The 12,233-nt window shown below is 36.0% G+C and overlaps 1 protein-coding gene across 1 annotated transcript in view; it reads left to right on the top strand.

Annotated features, from left to right (window-relative positions):
• The first annotated feature begins 252 nt into the window (after nucleotides 1-252).
• The window catches only part of LOC117420720 (suppressor of hairless protein homolog), a 60,989-nt gene continuing 49,008 nt past the window's right edge, over nucleotides 253-12,233 (top strand). The window contains exon 1 of the mRNA XM_034034285.3: nucleotides 253-390. Within this exon, the coding sequence (XP_033890176.1) occupies nucleotides 371-390 (20 nt within the window). The 5' untranslated portion in view covers nucleotides 253-370. The remainder of the gene's footprint in view (nucleotides 391-12,233) is intronic.

Below are 12,233 nucleotides of genomic sequence, written 5' to 3' on the forward strand. Positions count from 1 at the left end.
TTTTTTTATGGAGCTGAGAAAAGACAATGTTGTGAAATTTAGTAGCAAACTCAATTCCAGTCTAATTTATTGCCTTGTAAACACGCGGGAATACAATAACACCATAAAATAAGTACCAGTAGTGCACTCCCAAATCTCGCGATGGGACGAGCCCTGTTTCATTCTTGTCTATTGTGAGAATTTTTGTAATCTCGCGAGTTTTGCGAAGTTTCCCACGCCTGTTGTTGTGGCGTCTGCCCCCCCCCCCCCCCTCTCTCTCTCTCTCTCTCTCTCTCTCACACACACACACTCTCTCTCTCCTCAGTTTCTGTTGTCTCAGTCGGCTGAGTGATCTCGCGAGTATTAGAGTTTTGGTGAGAGTTTGTGGAAGATGGCGCCTGTTGTGACAGGGTAAGTCTGAGATTCAGAGCTGATGGAGATTGCAGAGTTAAAGTGGAATTTAATTATTAGGTTTAAATTAGAAGCTTTTAATAGAGGCACGGTTTGTGGGACCGTTTCTTGTTTTGTAGCCGGTTCTCCGGAAAGGCTTTCGCCCCCCCCCCCTTTAAATGTATTGTGTGTCTTTTTCTAGTAGTCCACACTCCTCTTTCTACTACTGTGCTGCACTGCCGTGTTGTTTTGGGTTTTTGAACGAGCCGTGTGATTGCAGCAGTTAATACAGTATATAGTGAGTGGTTTTTTTTGTTTGTTTGTTTTGGTACCAGCCTCAAAATTGAAGTCCTTCGATTATAATGTTTGTTTTATTTCTCCAGCGTGTGTTTAGGGATATATCTATAATAATGTCCTTCATTTAGTTATATATTTTGAATGTGTTTCTTTGTTGTGCTATTAAAGTGTGTATTTTTTTTTACTTTAAACCATCAAATTAATGTTATTTTTCTGCCAGTCAAGAAAGCATTATTATTATTATTATTATTATTATTATTATTATTATTATTATTATTATTATTGGTGAAACAAACATTTAATGTTTGTTTGCATTTTGTTTAAACTTTAAACTTTTTTTTAAAAACTTTTTTTTATCAGTACCAACACCTGGCTCACTTTTCCAAAATGCATCTTTGCTGTTACGCAATGTAGACAAAACAAGGATGCAGAGTGCAACTCGGGACATAATTCAGATACTGTATAACAGGCACAGTATAGATTGTATCGTTATCTTTGAAACCGTTTTAATGATTGACTTTACAAGGATCGTTCATCTTCTCGATTATTTCTAAATAAATTGCAAGAACAAAGTGGATTTAAAAAAAAAAAATTGGAGGTATTAGTGTGGAATACGTTTTTTTTTTTAATTGCCCAATTACTGTATCGATTGGAACTAAATGTATTCAACATTGATTTCAAGTTCGATATTCGCTTGATTTGTTTTACAATCTAATAATATAATGTACTGTGGTGCTGCAATTTGCAGTAGAGCTACAGTGTTACAAAGCTATTAAAAGTGACATGCAGATTCAAGGAGAGATTTTTTCATCTTGTCACTTTCTGCTGCAGGCTGTTTTAGTTACACATGCTGTGTATTTGTTTCTGCCCTGTGGTACATTTTGTTTCAAGTTATGGGAAAATGGCTTCAACTTGCAATTGATTGCTTTCATTCAACACTCCCTTTACTGTTATGTGTTCAGATAGGAAATAAATCATAAAGACAGGCATGTTGTACTTTGAATTGTTTCATTTGGCTGATTCATTCGGGAATGGTTGTGTCTGTATACAGTAGATGGCTAAACTGTGGAAGCAAAGCTACAAATAGGAAATGTCTGAATGTACTCAAACACTGTTTAAAGACATTTTCCATGCATCATTGCCCTTGAGAAACTTTGGTACATTTCTATACCGATACGTCATCGTTATCACCTAATGGCAAGCCGGTTTTTGTGGTGATGCGTCAATCCCACTGGAGAGAGGAAAAAAAAGAACAGGAATGTTCCCACATTGAAGCCAAATGGGTTGAGCTTTGTTAATTCTATTTTGCTTTTGCTGCTACTTATTAGTTGTTTGTTGTATTGACCTGAAACTTGGTAGGTATAAAAATCACCAATTAACATTTCTTGGCTATCATACACAGCTGTCTAGAAACAATCTGGAAGGTTGTTATCAATACCCTACTGTATACTGTAAAGTGTGTTGATTTAAAAAAAAAAAAAAAGTAATTGTTTTTTTTTTCTTTTTGTATTTGGCGGATAATGTATGAACCCTACTGGTTCAGAGCAAACTTAACAACAGTTGGCATCTGATCATTTTAATAATACTGGTCAAAAAGGTAGTTTCTTATAACCAACACTGAGTGCAGGACAAGTGAAATATCTTCACCTTTGGTTGGGTTTTCTCAGAACCGGTCATATATTCTACTTCTTAATGTAATAAAAGGATGGCCTCTTACTCTTTTGGATCCACAGAATCTGTCTCTCAGGACAAATAAATACTGCAGTCCTATAAACCTAAAAAAATAGAATGCCAGGTGATGGTGTGTGTTTTCTTTGGACAAGGGGGAGATACAAAAGGAAAACATAGAAATAATTATTACCTCATTAGAGTAGTACTCTATTGGGAAGACATTATAGCACTGGAAGAAAAAAAACTACATTTAGACCATTTAAAAAATGTTGGCAGTGTGACAGGAAACTTGGCACTGTTATCCATCTTGTTTTTGAACAGCAGCCACAGACAACACAGGGGCACACTGCACAAGTCTGTCATTTTACTGTTTAGTGGGAGGGGTGAAAATACATTTGTTACCAAGGTTTTGCTTAAGATTGATAGAAAGTATGTTTTGAGCTACAGTATATTGTATCTTACCTTACCAGCAGCACTCTTTTGACTGGCTTATAGCGTTTTTAAAACATGGGTTACATTTAGTGATTTTGGTGTTACACATACCTTGGTTTTCATTTTTTTTTCTGAATAGCCTACATTTCCAAACATGAAATTAATGGAGAAGAGATTTTTTAAAACATTTTTCTAGAACATACTAGGATGTGAGGTTGTACTGGTAAAAACTCCTTTTTTTATGTAATTTGAAATTCTACCAGCAGATATTCCAATTGGAGTAAGTACCAGCGGAGACTCACATTTTTTGAATGTGTCAGCAGTTCTTAAATTCTGGATATTTCATTTCAAGCAATCCCCATTCAGAAAACAATAGCCTAAGTGACCCCCGTGTATTTCTTGTTTAGTTTTATTCAAATAACTGCCCTGGTTTGCCATCTTTTTTTGCCATCAAAAAAAAAAAAATGCTGACCAGTGTAAATATTATTGCACAATAATATACATTAAATTGATGTTCTCTGTGAGTGCTTGCTCATAAAAATGACTAGTCCAGGGCTATCCCCAAGTTCAGAGTGTTTGTTTAGTTTTAATTATTCTTCTAATGTGAACATTTCTTGGTATGAATAAAATAAAAAAAACATGTTTCATTTTTAGGGCTGTGTTTGAAGGTTTGTTTGCTAGCCAGGAATTTGAAGGCAGTTTTAAACCTTTGATACCAGCAACAGCTAATTCATCAATTATATTTAGACAATGTTTTCCTCATTTTAGGTCTTTTTCATCTTCCTTCTTTTAATTTTGTTCTACTTGCTAGATCCAGGGTTTCTGCTAGGAAAAAACGTAGCCCGTCACAGTGACCTGTTACTAAAACTTTTACCGGTCACCACACTAAATGAACCGGTTATGTCCATGCTACACATAGACGTATTCAAAATTACTGTACAATCCTTTCGCAGTCATATTTTTAATTAAACGCAAAGTAAACAGTTCAATAATTTGTTTTCAAATGTTAATGATATTTTTACATATTTGCTGTGTAACGATCCAACTCAAACACAGTCATAGTTCTTAGCATAACTGAAAACTAAAAGTAGGTATATAGCCTTAAAACACCTCATCAAGCGTGTTACTTTTTCCTCAGTCAGACGACTTCTACTATTTTTTATTCTGTTCTGTAGTGAGAATCCTCTCTCGGTCGGAACGCTTGATACTGGGATAACTAAAGCTATTTAATGTGTCACGTGATAAACAAACAACTTTTAGCTGAGTAATCAGTGTGCTGCCTGATGATTGGCTTGCTTTGTCACAGTGCTTTTTCATAATACTTTGCTGCTTCAGTGTACGTATAGCTATAATATGGTCGTTGCACTCGGCGTGTGCTATCAGGGAAGAAGCTTGCATATTAACTGAGCCTTTAGTAAATCCATTTTTACATGAAGCTTTTATGCAAAACTGGCAAAATATTTTGTCAATGCCACTGACATTTTCATGTTGCACCCACACAAACTTTTGTTCCCACTCAGGGTTGTACGATCTCTTTATTTTCTTACTTGTAGAAGGCTTTGTAGTAGGTTCGATGTCTTCTGGCTCTTCAGGCACGTCCAGTTCTGTTTCCTTTTCACTTGCAGCTGTATCTGAAGCCGCGTTTTTGAAAAATGTCGCTATTAATGGCTGACGAGACATACCGACTCACATGTCTGCTCTCCACCGGCAGATTTCTTTCAATGAAAAAAAAACGAGCATTTACCAGTTAATGGAAACCCTGTAGATCTATGATTTATTTTTCTTACTTCAAGTGCCGTTCTCTATTCCATCCTTACTGCATCCGTGATTATCAGCCACTTTTTTCTTGTCTTCCTTAGCTAAAATTCCAGACAACTTGCCAAATAGAACAGATTTGTGTTGGCCAACCATTTCTATAATTGTATCAATTTCTTCTATGGAAAAATTGTTTTTCCTTTGCATCCCTGCCTATGTGTACCTAATCAGTCACTGGGCTTTAAACTGGATTACAGAGTTACTGAGTTTTTTAAGGGCAGATCACAAGCCACAGCACTTATAAAGAGCTTTATGAAACACATGCAGCGATGACCTCTGCATCCTCGCAACCTAATCGGAGCCACATCGCAATCGCCGGACTGGCCTATGAGGCCCCTGGTTATTGTAACGCCAGTAAAACGCTAAACTTAATTTGTGGAGTACTGTAAATAGGATTACTCTCACATGACATTGCTGGACTGTTACTGTTACATTGATAAATGTCTATATGATAATCGGATCCAAAATTAGGGTGCCGATTGCACCTCTACTTTAAAGGTTGTTCAAGGGAAGTTTCTACAAAAAACATGGCTTCCACCTTGGATGACGTCATCAACATACAAAACTGGCTAATAACTCCTTATAGAGTGCAGATAGGGCCATGGTTACTATGGAACACACATAGTAACCCATATATGCTCTATCAAAAAAAATGTCATTGCCTTTGACCTCTCCTAAAGGTCAAATGTAAAACTGCCTTATAACTCATTATAGTGCAGATAGGGTCATGGTTACTATGTAAAAATGGCATTCTGCACAATTTGCTAAAGTGTTTGATACTGGTACTGACATTCTGCACAATTTGCTAAAGTGTTTGGTAGGGCTGTGTCCGAAGGTTCGTTCGCTAGCCAGTGTTTCGAAGATTGTTTTAAACCTTTGAATGTTCGTCAGACGGGTTCACGCACTGTGTGTTTTTTTTTTGTTTTTTTTTTTTCTTTGCTTCCTATTAACAGAAACTGTTTAAGACCATTTATACTGTAAATCACACGTTAAATGCCACTCACATGATCTTTTGATTTGTATAATGCATATTACGTAAACAAAAGTTGTTAATAAAATCTGCTACCAAATCGTTATATATTACTAGGGACCTGCCTAAATCGCGATTTCGCGGAAATCGAGAAATTGAGGGATCACCGCGAAATTCACCTCTTAGGGGACAATGCATACAAACAAGTACGGAGAGGAAGAAAAAATAAACCTTGTTTAAATTAACTACTGCACAATGCAAGCGACGCAACGGCAAACTACGTATCTACATTCTGTAGATAGCCCTTTTTTATTCCTTCGCCGTCCCGTGTGCATTGCACTTAAGCAAAAAATAAACAAACAAAAAACGTCCACAAGTAACATTTACAAAATAAATTCTCCAAAGCAGTTAACGTTCTTGTTTACTATTCAACTGACAAAGTTTTAATCAGCCTATCAGTGCGTCTTTACTGCTTTTATGTGATCTGTACTGTGCAGTAGGGGGTGGGACAAAGTTGGTGCTGCATTGTTTTGATTTAGGTTGATAAAATCTAGTTTTCAGCAATGGAGGTAAAATAGTAGAAATGGACGACAAAGAAAGCAAAGTATATTTTGGCTGATGATCGTTTCAGGATATTTCCCAAAGAAACTGTACATGCAGAGTGAGGTAATTGTTTTCCATATCTTAATGTGTATTTGGAGAAAATACGATCGATCGCTATTTAATGCAACGTTTTTCAAGTACATCATGTGATTGATGTGCACCGTGGCCTAGTTAGTAATCGCAGCATGGAGCTTCATTTTTTCCATGATTGAAACTCATGCTTTTTTTGGACAATCACTCGCATACCTGCTGTCCATACTGTAGTGCTTCCCAAAACAAAAACACCTCCAGGAATGCAAAATAACGTCAATACGTAACACATTTTGCTAGTGAACGTTTGTCACATAAACAGAAATACACAATCATAAATGTACAATCATACAATTCATTTTAAATTATTTATTTGCTGCTAATAGGCCTATATATTACAGCGATATTCACATTCCCTTATCTAGCGTCATACTGTCGAATATATCCGATCTACATGTTAATGTAAATTATACGTACAAAAGTCATTTTAAATTATGTATTACAGTTAGGCTAATATATCGGCTCTAAAGCGATATTCACATCATCTTATCTAGCAGCATACTGCCAAATAAATTTGATCTACTAATTGGTATAAATTATACTTACAAAATTAATTTTCAATTATTTATTGTTCATTAATATATCCAATCAACATATTTCCTGAATACCTAGTGTACAAGACAGTGTAAGACAAGTGCTATGGTAGAATATGTTTGAAACATACAAAATATACGCTAACACTAATAATTTTGATTTCGAAAACTAAGCACCATCCGCCCCTCCCCTCTCCAGCTCATGTTATCCAGAGGCAAACCTTTAATTTCTTCATTTGCCATTTCGACAGAAAAGCATTGTATAGCATTTGTATTTAAAGAAATGTGTCAAAACCCCTCTGCTCTTTGGGATTTGTTTGTTAAACGCCCAGACAACCAAAAAAAAAAAAAAATCCCGTGAGAATGCATGGTTGGAAGCTAATAATTTATTGACAAATTGGCTGTCCACCACGCGTATTAGAAAACCTGTGCGGAAAGTGGTCGAGGGATAAACAAGGTAATTGATAACCAATTAATCCCTCGACCCTTGATACTGATTTTTAAACAACAGATAAAAATTGTGAGCATTCAGAGCAGGGGCGGACAAATCGGTAGTCCGGCCGCCCGGGACTACCAAAAATTGGGTCCGGACTACCGAACTGTAATGTTGCAAAGCTCGCGGGACTACCGACGGCTTGTAAAGATTTTTTTTTCTTAAGCAGTTACTTCAAATATCTTCTATATAGAAAATCTTTGGTTACTTTGTACAGACAGACTGATAAAACAGCTCAGTTTACTTCCCGTTTAGCACACGCCTTTTTTTTTTTTTTTTTTTTTTTTAAATCAAGCATTTGTTGCTTGCCAGATCAGTGACATGACAGATAAACCAATAAGAGCAGGGAATTTGCTTTATACTTTACTAGAATGACGCCGGCGGTATATAGTGATTGCAAGTATACAGTAGGCTACTTTTATTTTACCTGAGTTATGGCTGAGATAATATAAATATATATATATAATTTATATATAATTTATATATATATATATATATATATATATATATATATATATATGTGTGTGTGTGTGTGTGTGTGTGTGTGTGTGTGTGTGTGTATATATATCTATCTATATATATATAACATATTAATAAACAGGAGAGTACACCGTACCCTCAGTGGCTATCACAGCACAGTAGAAAGTTAATAAAAGGTGCGTTATTTTTTTATTTTTTATTTCCAACTGGACAATTAGCTAACGGTATTGTGACGGAGCCCCCTCACATGGCAATGTCTTTATAAAGTGTGCATTGCATTTGTACTATTTTAAATGTATACCCTGATGTTGTTGTTGTTTTTATTAAGTCAGCAGAAAGCTGTGCTCATGTTTATGTTCTGTGTAAACATTTAGGCCACCAAGTTGTATAATGATTGTATAATAATAATAGGGGGGGTCGGGGGGGTCTGGTTTCTGACTCGCAGTGTGTGCAAAGTGCCAACACAGAGCAAATCCTCCTACGTTCGAAGCTCCATCACTAATCTAAAAATAGAACTATTTTTAGATAAGCGAGCTCCATCTATCAAAATGCAGCCAGTTTATGACACAGGAGCGTTGCTTTTACTTTTTACGACATCCCAGCTGAACTGGGACTCAAGCACTTCCAATAAGCAGTAAAACGGCTTATACAGTGATTTAATGCAAACGTAATTTTCAACGCGAATGGTTGCAGAAACACGACTTTTGATGAGAACATTAACAACACGTTTGCCAAGTTTGTGTTTCTAAAAATAAAACTGAAAACATTCATGGTCGGGTGTCAGAACTACAAAATGCTGTTCTTGAGAACAACGCTGATACCACAATGATGAAAGTACTGCAACGGGCAATGAAACACAGCAAGACGTAAACATATCTGTTTGCTAGATCATTTGTCAAGTGACGATCAATACGTTTTGGACTGGAGAGAAAGCTAGAGTAAAAGAGAGAGTGCTTCTGAAAGTGGTCCAAAATGGCTCAGAATGCATCTGAGAGCAGTACAACCCCAGAGCTTCAGATCCCCGGCCATATGATTGGTTTTGCCCCAGGTGTTTGTCAAAATGATCATTGGCCACGTTCACCCATGAATCCTAACTAGTTCATACTGAATTTTAATAGCATTTACACTTACTGTAAACAGCACTGTATTTAAATATTAAGCTTGAATTGTAACCCTTTACTGCCCTGTAACACCTGTAAGTTGCCTTGGATAAAGGCGTCTGCCAAATACATAAATAAAAAGTGCTAATGGGGCACAGTCAGTGATGTTGTTTTAAAAGAACACTAGAGTTTTTCAATTAGTTATTTGGTGCACACCTAATTGATTTAACGTTATCAGATTCAAAGTGAAATGGAAATATTAAGCCTAACCTACAATACATACAACATGAAAGGAGTGTGATTCACACTAACTTATGCCACCACCACGTTGCTTTCCTGCAGCATTCACTTAATCTTCACTGTACTTTCATGCCACTCTCCTGCACATTTCCTCCCACTCTAACACTACCTTCACTCACATTTCACACAACATTCTTATTGTGGTCAAGGAAAGCAAGTGCAGCAGTACAGTAGTTTTATGTCAACAACAGATACACCTCAACAAAAATATACGGTACATGTTATGTATTTATGAAGGAATTATTTGCATTTTGCAGATTAAAGCTATGATTACTAATATGACAAATAAATCAAATCTCAAAGCATGCAGGCATTTTTGGAGATCTTCTGATGCAACCTATCAACTCTTGCATTGGTTATGAAGTTCTGAACAAGCTGTATATGTTGCGCAACCAGGTTCAATGAGTGAGCCATACAGTGTACATACTCAGCTCTTGGTTCTTCAAGCTAGACCCTAGCTTGCACTCCAGATAGTACATCACTGACATTCACTGCCTCATCATTACACTCAATGAAATCGTAACAGTACATCCTTTACAGTGGTAAATAACGTCTTTGCATGAGTTGTCTCATAAAATAAAATATTAAAAAATCTTGAAGCAGATGGATACTTGCTCTTTTATGGAACTGTTTGTTATATGTACGTAGTAAACAGCGTCCTGTACAAAACTGCACAGCTTTTGCAGCACCATGTTTTGACATGTAGGGTGTTCACTGCAGCCAAGATTTAAGCTCAGGTACGTCATCAGCATGCGTACGTAACACCTGAACAAAATTTGAATTTTCATCAGTATATATAAAGTATATGTAAAAAATGCATTTAATCAGCACCTGGCTCCAAGAGGGCAGTGATGACTGTCGCTCTCAAGTCAAGGGATAGAGAGCCAATCCAGGGTGGGAAGGAGGAGGGACCAGTGTGATAAGTCTCTGACAGGGCATTTTGTGAGTATGGAAGTCAGGCAGATGGAATATTCGTCTCAGAATCAAACTTTTCAGCTATATATATATTACTATCACTTTGAAAATTAATATCCTAACAACTTTTCTAAAAGAATATAATTAATAAAATATACTAATAAAAAAAAAAAACATTTTTTGAGTTGATATTGGGTAACTTGGCCGCCTTCAAGGCTAGTCCTTCAGTTTGTGCGTGTGCTTTCAAAGATAAGTCAAAGAAAAAATTACAAGTGTATAATATATTTCAAGGTGTCTTTGTGTTGGATTTCAGACTTGTGTGTGTCTGTGAGTGTTATTTTTTCTTGTGGCACGTTGTCTTTCTGCCATTCTGTTTTTGGAAAACGTGTGTGTTTGTGCATTTGAGTTTGCAGATTCAATAAACAGACATTAGTCTAATATTGAAAAATAATCTTCTCTTTTTTTGTACAAAACCACCTCTCCATCACAATAATACCTGCATCGATTATTGATCATCTGGAGATGATAAAGCACTACTTTAAAAAATGAAAAACTATAATAAAATAAACATTTCAAAAGAAACTAGTGTGTAAACAGATGTATGTACATACAAAACTGTAAAAACAAACAATTAATTTAAAAACGAAAGTAACATATGTTTTCTCTGCGTGTGACACTAAATCCATGTTGAGCAGCAGCAGCCTGCTGCTTTGCAGTTTTCTGATCGAAATTTATATATATATAAATTTAAATTTTAAAAGTGAAAACCGTCAAAATGACTGCTGTGGCAGGAACTTTGACAGCCCTTTACAATACATGTTTTTATTTTGAATATAACCTACAATATTCTATTTTTTAATATACAAGTCTGTTATCTCTACTGGACCTGGCAGCCACCAATTCCTTCGTTTTGTACAAGGAATGCACCAAGGAAAATATCACAGCGCCACAGCACAGCCGAAGCATTTCGATCAGAAAACTGCAAAGCAGCAGGCTGCAGCAGTTCAACCTGGATAGAGTGACACACGCAGAGAAAACAAAAGACATTCGTTTTTATGTTTTGTATGTACATATACCTGTTTAAACACTAGTTTCTTTTTAAATGTTTATTTTATTATAGTTTTTCATTTTTTGAAGTAATGCTTTACAGTGGTAAGTTAGAAAGTAAACCCTTTTATGTTTAATTGTTCATTTAAATACAGTGTTTCGGTTGTGCAGATGTTTGCTATGACGTGCTTGAATAAAACTTTTGAGTTGTATCTGATAGTTTGTCTTTCATTTTAATATTGATGATGTTTAAAATGTAACCGTCATAATGACTGCCTGCGGCGGTTTTAGGTATAACCGCAGCAGTCCTAGGGACATCTGAAGCGGACACATGCATATTCTTTCCAGCTGTTAACTCAAGTCCTTTTGTATTTCTTTTTTAATAAGTGTTCTAATTTGAATGCAAGTTGTGCCTTTTTGTTTAATTATTATGTTATTGGTCTTCTGTTTAAAAAAAAAAAAAAAAAACTAAACAAAATTAATGTTTGTTTATTATTTTGAAAAGTAAAACGTCAGTGCATCGATTATTGTTGACAGCCTATACGATAATCGAATACGAAATTAGGGTGCCGATTGCACCACTATTTGATAATAAATAAATTATTGTGCAACAAGAATTAAAATGGCACTTTTAAGACTTAAACAATAAAAAGCTTTGTTAACCATAGGGCTGTGTTCGAAGGTAGTTCTGGACCCTTAATGGTTCGTCCGGGGGCATTCATACACTGTTTTTTTTTTTTTTCCCCGTCTGTTAACAGAAACCGTTTAACAATGTGTGAATAATATAACTCGCACATTAAAAGTGGCAGGGCAGGGCAGAGGAAAAGCCCTGCATGTAATTAGAGGGGCAGGGCATTATGCAATCTGGTGCTTCATTGGTGCACTGTGTGTGTTTATGCCTGTAGTAGGCGTGGTATGGTATCAATTCCACGATGGGGTAATAACGTTAATGACAAGCGTTTTTTCTGAGTTTGTTCTATATTTAAAATGGCATCTCTAAACAAAGGAAGCCACGTTTGGAAGTATTTTGATGAATGAGAAAACCGTGGTATGCAAATAATTATGCCAAACAAAATTGCCGTACCACAAAAACACAAGCTACTGATGGCAATAAAATG

The sequence above is a fragment of the Acipenser ruthenus genome, chromosome 1, assembly GCF_902713425.1.
Source record: "Acipenser ruthenus chromosome 1, fAciRut3.2 maternal haplotype, whole genome shotgun sequence".
NCBI classification, from domain to species: domain Eukaryota; kingdom Metazoa; phylum Chordata; class Actinopteri; order Acipenseriformes; family Acipenseridae; genus Acipenser; species Acipenser ruthenus.